General features: G+C 40.9%; 1 protein-coding gene across 3 annotated transcripts; it reads left to right on the top strand.

Annotated features, from left to right (window-relative positions):
* The first annotated feature begins 276 nt into the window (after positions 1-276).
* LOC140726309 (S-phase kinase-associated protein 1-like) lies at positions 277-14,460 on the top strand. Of its 3 annotated transcripts, none has more exons than XM_073042513.1 (6): positions 277-426; positions 2,153-2,252; positions 3,339-3,412; positions 4,040-4,183; positions 10,461-10,601; positions 12,301-14,460. In XM_073042513.1, the coding sequence occupies exons 2-6, from the start codon at positions 2,156-2,158 to the stop codon at positions 12,334-12,336; spliced, it is 492 nt and encodes a 163-aa protein (XP_072898614.1). In that variant the 5' UTR covers positions 277-426; positions 2,153-2,155; the 3' UTR covers positions 12,337-14,460. The 3 variants fall into 3 exon arrangements, with proteins under 3 accessions (XP_072898614.1, XP_072898613.1, XP_072898615.1); XM_073042512.1 differs by lacking the exon at positions 277-426 and adding an exon at positions 642-799; XM_073042514.1 differs by lacking the exon at positions 277-426 and adding an exon at positions 748-782.
* The last annotated feature ends 1,432 nt before the right edge of the window (positions 14,461-15,892 follow it).

Genomic DNA, 15,892 nt, shown 5'->3' with positions numbered 1-15,892 from the left:
TATCCAGCTGTTAGCATGTCGCGACGTGTCAGATTTTCACATGCGTAGTTTTGCAGTTGTTCCTACTTAACACTGGCTTATTTTCAAGACTCATCCACAAGTTGTAGTGTACTTGAGGATATTCTAACATCATGGAATGGATTGCAGAGAAGCCCAGTTGGATGATTACTTTCCAGGACCGCAGAGCCCCAAAACGGGATAACTTCACCGGAGGCTGGGGAGCGATGAATCATGGGTGTTGTAGGTACTTCAGCTCAGCTAAAACTACAATTCCCTAAAGTCAACGCGACCGGCCGCGTGACGCGACATTGCCGCATCTTCCTTCTCCCCTGTTGGCAAAACTGTACCGCCTACGAAGGTACTGGAAATCTGCCCGTGGCTACAACCTTTTCTGAGGAAAGCTTCACACCAGCCCTTCATCTATAGGTAACAACTGTCTGATGATTTATAAACAGGATCGATGTGCGCATCTGCGGTGTGGTAGGCAAATATTTTTTTCCCCCGATGCAGACGTCCCTCCACCCTGGGTCTGTTCTCAGACAACATTCGGTTATAGTTGCATAGGAAGGCCAGGAATTCGCTGTGCCTGGTTTTAAATCGAACATTTTTTTGACAGACAGGCACTGTAGCGGAGGCCTAGCTGAGGTCCTAGCGTTGCGTAGCGAGGGCTGTGACATCACGGCGGCGGGTGCCCCCTATAAAGAGCGCGGAGCCGAGTGGGGGTCAGATTAACGGCGGGGTTGTGTGTGGTGGCTCCGGACGGACGGCGAGGACACCGGGCGGTAACTCCCTGCGACAGGTGCATGCTCGCTTGTTACTCAGTCCGTGGAGGAAAGGGTTTCCCTCCTCCACCGTCCCCGTAGGCAGTGCCGCGAGTGGGCTGGCGATACCCTCGCAGCACCGCCATCCTGCCCTCCCCGCCTCCCGCTGTTGCTAATCCGTCCGCCGAGGCTGCTTTACAACTGTTACAGCTGCCGCTCCTTGATGCCTTTTGTTGCAGCTTCTGGCTGTCACATGCCACATACGAAATTCACCCAACGGCGCCTGCACCCCCTTTACCTGCTTATGTTTGTTTTCGTCAGGCGGTGGTGGATGGGATTGAGGGAAGAGCTACATTCTTTTTCAGCTGTAGTTTTATTTTTGCCTCCAGGCATAGCTCATTGAGAGTTTAACTGATGAGGACTGGGGGATAGCACTTTATTTGAAAATTAGGTATAGGATCAGAATCAGGTTTATCATCACTAACGTCATGGAATTTGTTGTTTTGAGGCGGCAGTGCATGAAAATTACTTTAAGCTACAATAAAAATATACAAATAGTGTAAAAAGTGAGGTAGTGTTCATGATCCGTTCAAGAATCTGAGGGGGGAGGGGAAGAAGCTGTTCCTAAAACGTTGTGTGGGTGTCCTCGGGCAAAAGTACCTTTGTGTTGATGGTAGCGATGAGAAGAGGGCATGTCCTGAATGATGAATATTGAAAATGCCCTTCATAGTGGGGAGGCTGGTACCCGTGATGGAGCTGACTGAGTTTACAATCCTTTCAGCTTCTCTGATGCTGTGCAGTGGCCCCTCCATATTAGATGATGCAATCAGTCAAAATGCTCTCCATGGTACCTCTAGAAATTTGCTAGCATACCAATCTCCTCACTCCTAAGAACTATACCTGCTGGGGTGCTCTCTTTATAATTACATCACTATACTGGGCCCAGGATAGATCTTCGGAGATGTTGCCACCAAGGAATTTGAAGCTGATATGTATGATCCATTTGTTTCAGGTGTAAAGGTGTGCATTTCTTCATTTCTGTCTGGATACTTATTTACTCTTTGCCTCCTTTGTAAACATCTGTGTAAATCCTATAGAATCATTTGAAGATGTAAGAATACTTGAAGAAAAGAGAAACTGTTGGGAGTGGTGTAGAGATAAAATAAGTACCTGAGAGCTGGTGAGATTGGATCCTGAAGCTATTGCATAATGATCTGAAGTCTGACAATTGGCTGATCAGGGGTTTGAAATGAAATGCTAATTGAAGCTCGGGATAGCAAAGATAAATGGTAATGGATAATATTTCTGCTACCAAGGTGATAAGAATATAGTGCTTGGAACTTTGTGATGTGAAGTTTCAGTTGTTACTACTTTCCTTCTCTTTCTTTTAGATAATGCCGGCCATTAAGCTGCAGAGTTCAGATGGAGAGATATTTGAGGTTGATGTAGAAATAGCAAAGCAATCCATCACTATAAAGACTATGTTGGAAGGTATGTCTAACCAAGGGCTCTGAGATAACTGATATTTTAAAATTCTCTGCAGACAGTTAATGTATTGTCATGGCAAAATTTGGTTGAAGTCTTGGCTGTTTAAACATTACTCCTTTCATGCAGTACATATTGAGAGGTGATTGCATAATTCACCTTTTTTCTCATTTTAATCTGGAATTTGAATCAATGTTTGTCCTTTCATTAATGGAAACATTCAGGGATGCAAATGAACTTTGGAATAACAGATTCTTTTAGAGACCTTCCCAATGACTTTAAGATGCATATGAGTCAGCAAATCTCGCACAGCCTAGCTTTATGTCTGAAATCAATCCACTCTCCATCTTTGGGTGCTTTTCCTACACATGCACACCTCATCAGATCAATGGTAAATAGTTTTCCTGGACTTTATTCATAAACAGAGTACCACAAAGTGTTGAATTTAGTTTATTTTCTGGTTTAATCTGCGAACAGCTAGTGTTTTAATAATTCTGATTTTAAACATCTATACCTAAAGGCACAGATTTAACTGGCTGAATTTATTTCTGTTTGCACTATTTTTCGTGTTGCCCAATGCTAAACTTTCTGCATAGTTGACAGAATGTGCTTGCTGCTGCTGTGAAACAATGGTGAATGCAGCAGGGGATAAACTGGCTGCAATGCCAATGCGGGATGCTATTGATAGACATGGCAGTGATCCAGTGATGCTAACATGACTGTGCAGTAAATCAGCTGGCCATCAACTTGACTGTAATAGGCGTCTTTTTAAGTTTTTAATAGTAGGGAGTGGTTGCTATCATAAAACTACCATTTTTTTGAACTCTTGAGAGAATTGATAGAAAATCTAACTCGAAGAAAGATTTTAATGTGGACAATTCACAGGTTGTAAAAATCTGGAAAGGCATAAAAGTGGACATTGATATTATTCAGTAGGTCTAATGGCATCAGAGCCATTCTAGTGAAAGACCTGTTGCCTGAATCACAAAATCTTTTCATTCTGGTGATAATGATTTTTTCCTTTCATTATGAAATTCTGCCTGGTTAGAACTATATTCGTGAGTTTAACATTTGCTTTACTCCAAATCTCAGATCTGGGAATGGATGATGAAGGTGATGATGATCCAGTTCCTCTACCAAATGTGAATGCTGCAATTCTGAAAAAGGTAAGATGCCAAAATATATTCAGTGGTTATCTGTCTTGGGAGCAATGACACTGTTGTAGAGTTCCTGCTTTACTTCATCAAATCACTCAAAATCAAATAGGTTTGTGTCAGTCTCAGCTCGATGGTACATTCAGACCCCACTCCAGAGATTTTAATACCCAATTTAGGCTGTTTCTTCAGACTGTAATTTTGTGAGATGCACAACAGGTAAACAGAAAGCCCAAGGCACTCTTGTCCCCCAAAGGAGTTATTCCTTGTATCTATTTTAAATAGCTCCTAGATCAGTGATGTCTGTTATATCAGTGTATCCAGTACCTAGCTGTGTGCAGTAGGTTCCCTTCATTAGAATAGTGACTAAATTTCAAAAAGTAATTAACTATAATGACTTTCTAAGATGGTGAAAATAGCTGGAAAAATGCAAAATATTCTTTTGTAAATCTTTTTTTTATTTTAGCGAATTTTGAATGGTTAAAACAGGGTTTAAAAATTGTCCTTATTTTCTAAGGCTCTTGGAAAAAAACAATTATCCAGTTGGCTACTTTGTTCTGTGGGTTGTGATCCGCAGTGTTGGCCTGTGGTGTACGTGCACTGATGAAGATGCAAATGACTAGTTGTTTATACACCCAGGTGATCCAGTGGTGTACACATCACCGGGATGATCCTCCACCACCAGAAGATGATGAAAACAAAGAGAAGAGAACTGATGACATACCTGTGTGGGATCAAGAGTTTCTGAAAGTTGACCAGGGTACTCTCTTTGAATTAATTCTGGTTAGTATATATTGCTTCTTTGTGGTTTTAAACAACTGCTGTTTGACTGTAACGTGTCATAACTGAATGTCTAAATATTTATTGTTTTGCTTTTGTTGATGCTTGATATGTAGGCCTCTAAGTAATTTGGACATGGTGCTGTTTCCATGCCCATATGGCCATCATTTCAACAGGATGTTATTAATGGCGAGGTTGTACATAGTGTCTTACATTTCATGTCGAGTCACACCAAAGGAAGTGAATGGTGGGTATGGTGCTAATCTTTGTTTTTGGGTGGTATTAAATTATTTGCAAGTCATTATAATTGCCCTTGAGCATTATTTCATCACAATCCTGTTTCTTTTTCAGGTCAGGAAAGGTTTGAGAGTTGGGTAACTTGTCAGTGCTTATTTCTTGTAGTCAGCCTATGTGTGGTTAGTTCAGTGAAGTTTTGACCACAAACCAAATGTGTCAAATTGCTTTTGAGTTGTGTTGTAATCAACTCTTTACTATTTAAATTGCTCTTAAAACTGGGGTCGTTTTCCTTGTCCCATCATAGCTGATCGATTGTAAATGTGGCAGTTTGTATTCTCTGCAGTTGCCTGCTGATAGAACAGTTTTGTTAGATGCATATTTGGGCAGTTTGATCTTTCACATTGAATGTGATCAGATACTGGGTGGGCTGGAAACAATGTTTAGAAGTGTTATTTTATAGGAAGTTGGATATTATTTGTGGAATAAATGGCTGGTTGGAGACCTCACGTGCATGAGATTTGTAAACCAGTCACTTGCTCCTGTTATTCATCTAAGCTGGTATATTAGTCCAACACAGAATGTAACAATTGCTTTGGTTGCCTCTGCTTGGTGCTATTTCAGAGGTCAGCTAAGAGTTGTGTATGGACCCAACCAGATAAAAATGGCAGACTCCAAAGGTGGTTGATTAGATTTTAAGGAGAGGTCTGTAGGTTTTATTTTTCATTCTTGGCCAGCATTATTTCTAGTCCTTATTCTCCTTCAGAGAGTAGTAGTGAACTGCTGTGTTGTACCCCATAGTCTTTCAGATGAGGGTACTCCCACCGTGTAGGGGAGGGAGTTGCAGGATTTTCATCCATTAATGAAGGAATTGAAATTTCCAAAGTGATTTGGTGAGATTTGTGCAACTTGCATGTGGGGTGGTCATACCTGAAACCCTTGTTCTAGCTTGTTTAAGTTGTAGATTTGGGACACTGTTCCCTGCACCAGTGCCTGAAATGTTGTGGTGGTTGTCGGATCAGTCTACCAGACATTGTTTTCGTGCTGCTTGAGTATTTTAGAGCTGCACTTCATCCACACAAATATTTATCATTCTGTCAGTTATTCCTTGTAGTTGATGGAAAGGCATTAGTGTCAGGAGGTACAGTTGCAAGAAAGAGTTTGTGAACCCTCTACTATTACCTAGTTTTAGAAACATAGAAAACCTACAGCATAATACAGGCCCTTTGGCCCACAAAACTGTGCCAAACATGTACTTGCTTTAGAAATTACCTAGGGTTCTCCATAGCCCTCTATTTTTCTAAGCTTCACGTACCTATCCAGGAGTCTCTTAAAAGTCCCTATTGTATCAGCCACTCCGCTGGCAGCCCATTCCACGCACTCACCACTCTCTGCGGTTTTTTTAAAAATTTACCGCTGACTTCTCTGTACCTACTTCCAAGCACTTTAAGACTGTGTCCTCTCATGTTAGTCATTTCAGCCCTGGGAAAAAGCCTCTGACTATCCACAGAATCAATGCCTCTCATCATCTTATACACCTCTATCAGGTCACATCTCATCCTCTGTCACACCAAGGAGAAAAGGCCAAGTTCACTCAACCTATTCTCATAAGGCATGCTCGCCAATCGAGGCAACATCCTTGTAAATCTCCTCTGCACCCTTTTTATAGTTTACACATCCTTCCTGTAGTGAGGTGATCAGAACTGAGCATAGTACTCCGAGTGGGGTCTGACCAGGGTCCTATATAGCTGTAACATTACCTCTCCGCTTGTCGTGGTTTCTCGTGCCCCACAAACGACCAGGAGACGCAGAAGATTCTTCAAGAAGTGTTAAACTTTAATTTGCAAATCAAAGCTGAGACAGTCATTGAGCTAGTTGCTGATTGCCCACCGATCCTTGTACATAGCATTTTTTATAGCAATCTCCTGGTTTAGTTGCATTAGCATATCCAATTGGTCTACGGTTGGTTGCGTATCACTAGTACATCAGCCACTATTGTTTCTACCCATTAAGTTAATCATGTTCTAATCTACATCTCTTAGCTACTTCTCATTAACACACCATTATCTTCTTATTTGGCTACATTCTTAAGTCACTGATCTGTTCAATAGTACAGAGACAAAACAGAGATTTCATTCTCCTACTAAATTGGATACATAGCAAATAGCAAACACAAAGCTGACTACATAGTTTTGGTTACACAGCAAACAATGCAACTTTTATACTCCAATATGCTCTTGAACTCAATCCCATGGTTGATGAAGGCCAATACACTGTATACCTTCTTAACCACAGAGTCAACCTGCACAGCAGCTTTGAGTGTCCTGTTGCCTCGGACCCCAAGATCCCTCTGATCCTCCACACTGCCAAGAGTCTTACCATTAGTACTATATTTTGTCGTTATATTTGACCTACCAAAATGAACCACCTTATGCTTATCTTGGTTGATCTCCATCTGCCACTTCTCAGCCTATAGTTTTGCATCCTATCAATGTCCCGCTGTAACCTCTGACAGCCCTCCACACTATCCACAAGACCTCCAACCTTTGTGTCATCAGCAAATTTACTAACCCAACACTCCACTTCCTCATCCAGGTCATTTATAAAAATCAAGAGAAGGGAACCCAGAACAGATCCCCGAGGCACACCACTGGTCACCAACCTCCATGCAGAATATGACCCGTCTACAACCACTCTTTGACTTCTGGGCAAGCCAGTTCTGGATCCACAAAGCAAGGTCCCCTTGGATCCCATGCCTCCTTACTTTCTCAATAAGCCTTGCATGGGGTACATTATCAAATGCCTTGCTGAAATCCATATACACTACATCTACTGCTCTACCTTCATCAGTGTGTTTAGTCACATTCTCAAAAAATTCAGTCAGCCTTGTAAAGCACGACCTGCCTTTGACAAAGCCATGCTAACTTTTCCTAATCATATTATGCCTCTCCAAGTGTTGATAAATCCTGCCTGTCAGGATCTTCTCCATCAGCTTACCAACCACTGAGTAAGACTCGCTAGTCTATAATTTCCAGGGCTATCTCTTCTCCCTTTCTTGAATAAGGGAAGAACATCTGCAACCCTCCAATCCTCTGGAACACCTCTGTTCCCATTGATGATGCAGAGATCATTGCAGAGGCTCAGCGATCTCCTCCCTCACTTCCCACAGTAGCCTGGGGTATATCTCGTCCAGTCCCGGTGACTTACCCAACTGGATGTTTTCCAAAAGCTCCAGAACATTCTCTTTCTTAATGACTCTATGCTTAAGGTCGTTTTCCGTGGTGAATACTGAATCAAAGTATTCATTAAGTACATCCACTACCACCTCCAATTCCATACGGTCTTCCACTGTCACACTTGATTGGTCCTATTCTCTCACGTCTTATCCTCTTGATCTTCCCATACTTGTAGAATCCCTTGCGGTTTTCCTTAATCCTGTCCACCAAGGCCTTCTCATGGCCCCTTCTGGCTCTAATTTCATTCTTAAGCTCCTTCCTGCTAGCTTTATAATTTTCTAGATCTCTATCATTACCTAGTTCTTTTTGAACCTTTCATAAGCTTTTCTTCTTGACTAGATTTTCAACAGCCTTTGTACACCATGGTTCCTGTACCCTACCATCCTTTCCCTGTCTCATTGGAACGTAACTGTGCAGAATGCCACGCAAATATCCCCTGAACATTTCCCACATTTCTGCTGTACATTTCCCTGAGAACATCTGTCCCCAATTTATGCTTCCAAGTTCCTGCCTGATGGCTTCATATTTCCCCTTACTCCAATTAAACGCTTTCCTAACTTGTCTGCTTCTATCCCTCTGCAATGCTATGGTAAAGGAGATAGAATTGTGATCACTATCTCCAAAATGCTCTCCCACTGAGAGACCTGACACCTGATCAGGTTCATTTCCCAATACCATAACAAGAACAGCCTCTCCTCTTATAGGCTTATCTACATGTTGTAACAGGAAACCTTCCAGAACACACCTAACAAACTCCATCCTATCTAAATCCCTCGCTCTAGGGAGATGCCAGTCAATATTGGGGAAATTAAAATCCCCCATCTCGACAACCCTGTTATTATTACACCTTTCCAGAATCTGTCTCCCTATCTGTTCCTCAATGTCCCTGTTACTGTTGAGCGGTCTATTTAAAAAAAATACGCCCAGTAGAGTTATTGACGCCTTCCTGTTTCTAACTTGACCTACAAAGACTCATGTGGTCTGATCTTCATCCAAGTCACAATAATAGACGAACACTATCTGCCTAAACTAATAACACTCAAACAATCGTACTTTCATGTTTCTATTGAACGTATTGTTTAATCATTCACAGTCCAGGCTGGAAAAAGAGTGTTAACCTTTGTATTTAGTAACTGATAGAACCTCTACCAAACACTTCCTGTAGCTGCTCCTCAGACTTGCACAGTAGTGAGGAGGAATTTTAGACCATTCCTCCATACAAAACAGTTTCAGTTCATCAGTACTTCTGGGATACCTTGCATGAACAGCCCTCTTCAGGTCATGACGCAGCATCTCAATTGGGTTAAGGGCTGAGCACTGACTTCGCCATTCCTAAACATGAATTTTCTTTTTAAATGATAGTTTTGATTTACTCTTGTCTTTCAGATCATTGTCTTGTTGTTCATCCAACTTCTAACAAGCTTTAGTGACAGACCATTACCCTGACATTCTCCTGTAAGATGTCTTGTTACAATTTTGAATTAATTGTTCCCTCAGTGATTGCTAGCTGTCCAGGCCCTGCGGCACAAAGCAGCCTAAACCATGATGCTCCTTCCACCATGTTTCACAGTTGGGATGAAGTTTTGGTGTTGGTGTGCAGTACCCTTTTATCTCCAAACATAGCAGTGTGTATTTCCGCCAGAAAGTTGAACTTTTGAACATCTAGCCACAGAACATTATCCCAGAAGTGTTGTGGAAGTGTGGTGGTCTTTTGCAAACTTGAGATGTGCAGCAATGTTTTTTTTGGAGAGTAGTGGTTTCCTCCATGGTGTCCTTCCAGGAACACCATTCTTATTCAGTGTTTTTCTTGTAGTGGACACATGAAGAGACTTTAGGAAGTTCTAGAGATTTCTGCAGGTCTTTTGCTGTTACCCTTCCGCTCTTTTTCACCTCCTTCAGCATTGCATGTTGGCGCTATCTTTGCAGGATGCCCACTCCTAGAGACAGTAGGAACAGTACTGAGTTTTCTCCATTTGTAGATAATGTCTAGTACTGTAGATTGATGAACACTAGGTTTTTAGAAATGCTTTTGTTGTCTTTCCAGCTTCATGCATCTCTACAATTCTTTTAAGGTCCTCAAAGTTATTTTGATTGAGGCACAAGTAGATGTTTCTTGAGAAGAGCAGGCTCTGTCAGTAACCCGTCTTTTTTATAGCGCAGGACACCTCTACAACTCACGCCTCCAGACATCTCATTGATTGGAAGACTGACTTCAAATAGCTTTTGAGAAGGCTCACGTACTTTTTTGAACCTAGACTCTGATTGTTTAAATGTGTACTCAGTATTGACGAGAAGTATGATTTTTTTTGTGTTATTGGTTTAGGCAGGTTGTGTTTGTCTATTATTGTATCTTAGATGAAGATCAGACCACGTTTTATGAGTAATGCAGAAAGCCAGGTAATTGCAAAGGGTCTCAAACTTTTTCTTGCAACTGTATGCTATTTGTCTCAGCTCTTCTTCAGGTGCCATTGAGTTTCTGATGAGTTGTGACCACCGAGACATTAATGGTCAGGGACATGGCCTTGCTAATGACATTAAACCTCAAGCTTTGGTTGTTAGACCTTCTTGTCTTTGCTGCCTGGATTTTGCTTGCAGCTGCAGTCTGTTTCACTTTGTGAGGAGTTGGTTTTTTTTAGGAATTGAATATGTGAATTCAACAGTTTGTCGTCTTTTCTGAATTTAGTCCAGTGAAACAATCACTGCTATCCCCTGCAAATCTGGGGAATGACCCTTCGTGAAGTGCTTGGTTAGAATTTTTTTTGTCCCACTGTGGAAAAACTTGTTTTAAACAACATTTTTTGTTTCAATAGGCAGCAAACTACCTTGATATCAAGGGACTACTAGATGTAACTTGCAAAACTGTGGCCAACATGATAAAAGGAAAAACACCTGAAGAAATTCGCAAAACTTTCAATATCAAGAATGATTTTACCGAGGAAGAGGAAGCACAGGTATTGTCAGCTCAGCTTGAAGGATTGCTCTTGAATTATTTTTTTGTCGTGGCTGGTTTGGGGTGGCTTGAAGGAAGTATCCCTTTCTCCTCCTCTCTAAGCATTGTCTGAAGTACATACTAGGGGCTATGTGGCTATACTGAGCAACTCCTGGCTATGGTTTGAATCCAGGCTGAACAAGTCCAAAGCAACATAAAGTTGTGAGTTATACAGCACAGGAGCCTGCTGATGACTTGATACTTCCCTATCAACCAAGTTGCCTACCTGAGCTAGTCCCATCTCCTCATCTTTGGCTCATATCAAAATAACTATTTAAATATTGTAATTGCTTACCACTTCTTCAGCCAGCTTGTTACCCACTACCCTTTGGGCTCCTCACTTACTTAAACCTGTGCCTTCAGTTTTAGACTTCCCTATCTGTTGGGGTGGTGGTGTGGAGAAGAATAGTTATTCATGCTACATATGCCCCTCAAACTTTATATTCCTCCAAGGTTGCCCCTCAGCTTTGTGATCCAGGGTCAACTGCCCCAGCCTATCCTGTATCTCCTTGTAACTCAAGTATCCCAGTTCTGCTGGTAGAGTGGAGTCCATGGAGCAAAGCTGATTAAATAACTTATTTCAAGCCACTGATGGGGTGGTTTTCTCTGTGATAGTATTAGAGAGCATATGAGGCTTGGTGTAACTAGCTCCTACAAATTATTTAGATATTCTGGGGCAACTTTTATTTGTAGGTTTTTTTTGACATTGTGTAGAGCAAGATGTTCATCTTATGACTGCACTGCATTTTATTTCAATTAACTAGCAATTAATATTTGCCATTTTCTAGACCTTTCAGTTTTTACTAAGTTTCTACTCCTGTATGTACAGTTGTCTTTAAAAATGCTCACTAATATCCAAAATTGTAATAAACAGATGAACTAAATCAGAATCAGATTATCTCTTAATAGTATGTGAATTTTTTTTCTATCAGCTGTACAAAATTATTAATAAATTCCAAAAATGATACAAAAAATAGACATGGTATTCATGGACCACTCAGAAATCTGAATGTAAAGGGTTAGAAGCTATTTCTGAAGTATTGGATGAGTCTTCATTCTCGTCTTGCTCCTCCCTAACAAGAGGGAATGTCCTGGGTGATCAGAGTCCTTGATGATGGATGCTGGAAATGCAGAGTATCTCACATAATGCTGAAGAAACTCAGCAGGTCAGCATCCCAGAGAAAGCAACAAACAGTCAATGTTTCAGCCAAGACCATTCATCAGAGCCTGCCTCTTGCTATCTTTGATGGTGGGGAGGGTTGTGCCTGTGAAGGAGCTGACTGAGCCTGTAATCCTCTGCTGCTGCTTGTGATCCTGTGCATTGGAGCTTCTCTGCCATAGTATGGAGAAAGGTATGGGAGATGGGCTTGTGAGGTGGCATGGTAGAACAGTGGCTAGTGTAACATTTTACAGTGCCAATGGCCCGGTTTCCAATTCCTGCTCCTGTCTGTAAGGTGTTTGTACGTTCTCTGTGTGACAACATGGGTTAGGATTAATAAGCTGTGGGTATGTCATGTTGGTACCAGAAGCCTGATGACATTAGCTGCTGTCGGCTCATCCTCGGACTGTGGTAATCTAAATGATACATTTCTCTCTATGTACATGTTCTTCAGAAGTGATGGAAGGATGAAGGATGACCTAATTGTACTTCTCTTTTTCAGGTACGGAAAGAGAATCAGTGGTGTGAAGAGAAGTGACCCAGTAGGAATTGTGCAACTCAATGGAAAAGCTTTGCTTGCACCATGTATTATATCATTAGCAGCCTGTGATTCCTCTAAATATAGTGATAAGATAACCTTGCGTAATATTTGTAACTAGTAATAATTTGAGCTTGCAGTGTGCTCCATGAAACCTATTAGTGAGTAGCACAGTGACTATTTATTACTCCACTCTGACCTCATTGATCTGTGGAATGTAAGTTGTATAAAACTGGCAGCATGACAGCAATTACTATGTTAATTTGTATTTAAAATTTACTCTTTCAATGACTTTTTTCATGGCTACCTTTTACAAAAAAATCCCCAAATGATTTTTGAATCGATTTATGGTTGCTGGTTATGGATTTTAGCCCATGTTAATCACAGTGCATGAAGTGCATCCTCAAGATTGATGTCACACCAGTGATCTCTTGATATATTCCATTTGTATCAAAGATGATTTAGGTTCCATTCTTTTCTGGACTTTCTACATAACCCACAGTTGGCAGAGAACTAGAAAGGTGTGGTAGAACTGGTTTAAAGATCAGTGTTGAAAGAATTAATGGGATGTAAAGTTCTTACTGTGATCTGTGAGCATTTTTGGCCAACAAAACTCCAGAAATCACGGATATTGTACTACTTCACTCTTTGAATTTCTGAATATTAGTGTCAAACTGGCTTGTTCTTGTGTGCTATGGAGTACAGTTGCTTTGTTTCTTTTGTTTTCAGGAAGAAACCTCATTAAATAACTTGTAGTTTATGTTTGAAAGGATTGGAGTGCTTAAAATGGCTTGTTGCCCAAATGGCTCTGGTATTGCTCTTTTCTCCCAAGAAAACGCTTTGGCGATTATGGGAGTAACAGCGCCAGTGATAACAGCTATGAACGTGCAGAATATTTTTTCCGGAAGAGGTGTCACAGCAAACAAAGAAAATGGTCATACTAGATTTAGTGACATTATCAACAGATGAACCTGGATTGATTAATATCTTGAGGAATGTTCACATTATTATTTACGTACAGCATGTGCAAAAGTATTGGGCATATGTATATTGATAGGGTGCCTGGGACTTGCACAGTACTGTATTTGACAACATGGAGCAGAGATCAAATTTGTAAATCTGGTGGGACCAGAGGATGTTGGGAATGGCAAATGTGGAGTGTCACGGGAGTGATGCAGAGGAGTGCCAAGGGTGAAGGGTGGTGTGAATGCAGACCTACCCAGCCTTGAGATACAGACTAGGTGATTTGATTCCAAACAATTGGTTTTTTGATCATTGCAGAATGTCTGGTGCTTCCTGCTCCCTCCACTCACCCTTTCCCTTTTCCCAGCCATGATTCCACTCTCCCTGCCTTCTTCCCAGTCTCAGTTGACAAGAGAGACCCAAATCAGAATAGGGTTTATCATCACTCACATTTGTCATGAAATGCTTTTTTTTGCTGCAGCAGTATAGTGCAATTCACAAGATTTTACAATACTGTGAGAAAGTCTTGGGCATACGAGCAATATATATGCCTAAAATTTTTGCACAGTTCTGTATAGCTGAAGAATTCCAAAATAGCATTGTCAATTCTTTTATTGCAAAGAATGGAAGAATTGTAATTCTGAATGCAATTCAGAATCTGCATGTGACCAATGAAGAATAAATGTCATATCAATTAAACTTGAAGCCTTCAGAAACACAAGATTTAAAAAAAAGATAATGGTGTGGAGTTGGGGTCCCTTTGAGGTGATGTGTCTGATATACAGATTTTACATTGCAAACTTAAAATAATTGAAGTGCAAGGTTGGAAGCCTCCTTCAAATGCAATCACTTTTTTGGTCATTATTCAAGAGTGTTCTTTCACTTTTCAGATTTGATAATCATCAATTTAGCTTTAACTTAGCAGTCGTAGCCCCAAATGCAATGTGGGGTCTTTATTAAAGTATCTGTAGCTTGAAGCAGAGTTTGGTTTGTGTTATCAACTTGAATTGACAAATTAGTGGCTAACTTTCTAGCTGTCTTGTGTTGAAGCAATGCTATTGCTGGTGGCCACCATTGTGTAAATATTGACTGAATTTATCGACCGTATGAATGCTTAAGATTCTTGCACCTTTTCATTAAAGTTAATTCCACAATACTAAATGCATTGACTGGTTGAGATTTTTGTGTAACAAGCCTTGCATACATTGATTACCTCAGTATTTCCATGAAATAATACACCAACTAGGATTCTATTCCCTGAAATTGGGGCTAAAGAGTACACTACTAAGAATTGATGGATATAAGGTGCAAAACCTTTCTGATAGTTATTGCAGAATAATGGTACAAGATTTTAAAAGCCAGAAAACACTTCTGTGGTTCAGGTAGTACAAATAGTTTTCAGCAAAAGGCACTTGAAACTGGAGGTCCATGAGCCAATCCTCATCAGGGATCAGAGACGGAGAGGGTCAGCAACATCAGTGTCCCCTTTTCAGAGGATCTGCCCTGGGCCCAATACGCAAATGCAATTATGAAGAAAGTACGGCAGAGCGTCTACTTTGAAGTTTATGAAGATTTGGCATGAAATCTAAAAGCTGACAAGCTTCAATAGATGTGTGGTGTTAAAGTATATTGACTGGCTGCATCTCAGCCTGGTATGGAAACATCAATGCTGTTGAATGGACAATCTTACAAATAGTGCTACAAAAAGCCCAGTCCATAATGGGAAAGCCCTCCCTACCACTGAGCACATCTATAGGAAGGCAGCATCCATCATTGTGGGGGTGATGTTCTCTCCTTGCCATCACCAAGAAGGTACGGGAGTCTCAGGCTCACACCAGCAGTGAGTCCCACAACCTATGGACTCGCTTTCAAGGACTCTGCTCCTCATGTTCTCCATTTTATTTCTTAATTGTCTTTCCCCCCCACCCCATTTTTTGTATTTTGTTGCTTTTGAGCAATGGTTATTTATCCATCCAGTTGGGTGTGGCCTTTCATTGATTCCATTATGCTTGGATTTACCTGGAAGGAGTCTCAGGGTTGTGTATGGTGAGTACTTTTGAAAGTAAATTATCACTTTGATGCTTGTTCAGTTAATTTTTAAATATTCTTGTTAAGGCAATTTGGAATGCAGGGAATAGTGGGGATATGGGCTTGGGTTCAGAGGTAGCAAACAAGCTTGAGGGCTCTTGGTCTGTGTTCTATCTTGCAATCTGCCTGATACAGCAGTATTGAGACCAGTCAATTAGAATAGTTACAAGATTCTTGGGTTCAGAATTGGCATAATTTGATTTCATGCAGAGGGATGGCATATTGGATTTCCAGAGCTGACATAGGAACTGTTGTAGATGAATAGACAAGGTTATAAATATGCAAAAAGACTGAAAGTAGTTGAGCGTTTTTGCATTGCTAGCAAAATGGCAGTAAGCCTTACCGTATGAGTACAGCAGACAAGTTTTAATAAAAGAATGAAAACCTTTAAGGATAAATAATTCCTTGGGTGGTGGTGGTGGGGGTGGGGGGGGGTTCTGCTATCTCTCTATGCAATAGCAGGGATATAACAAGTTTACCTAAAAATATTCTAGAATTAAATTGA

This window comes from Hemitrygon akajei, chromosome 4 (assembly GCF_048418815.1).
Source record: "Hemitrygon akajei chromosome 4, sHemAka1.3, whole genome shotgun sequence".
NCBI classification, from domain to species: domain Eukaryota; kingdom Metazoa; phylum Chordata; class Chondrichthyes; order Myliobatiformes; family Dasyatidae; genus Hemitrygon; species Hemitrygon akajei.
The sequence above is the reverse complement of the archived record's forward strand: the minus strand, read 5'-3'. Positions and strand labels throughout refer to the sequence as shown.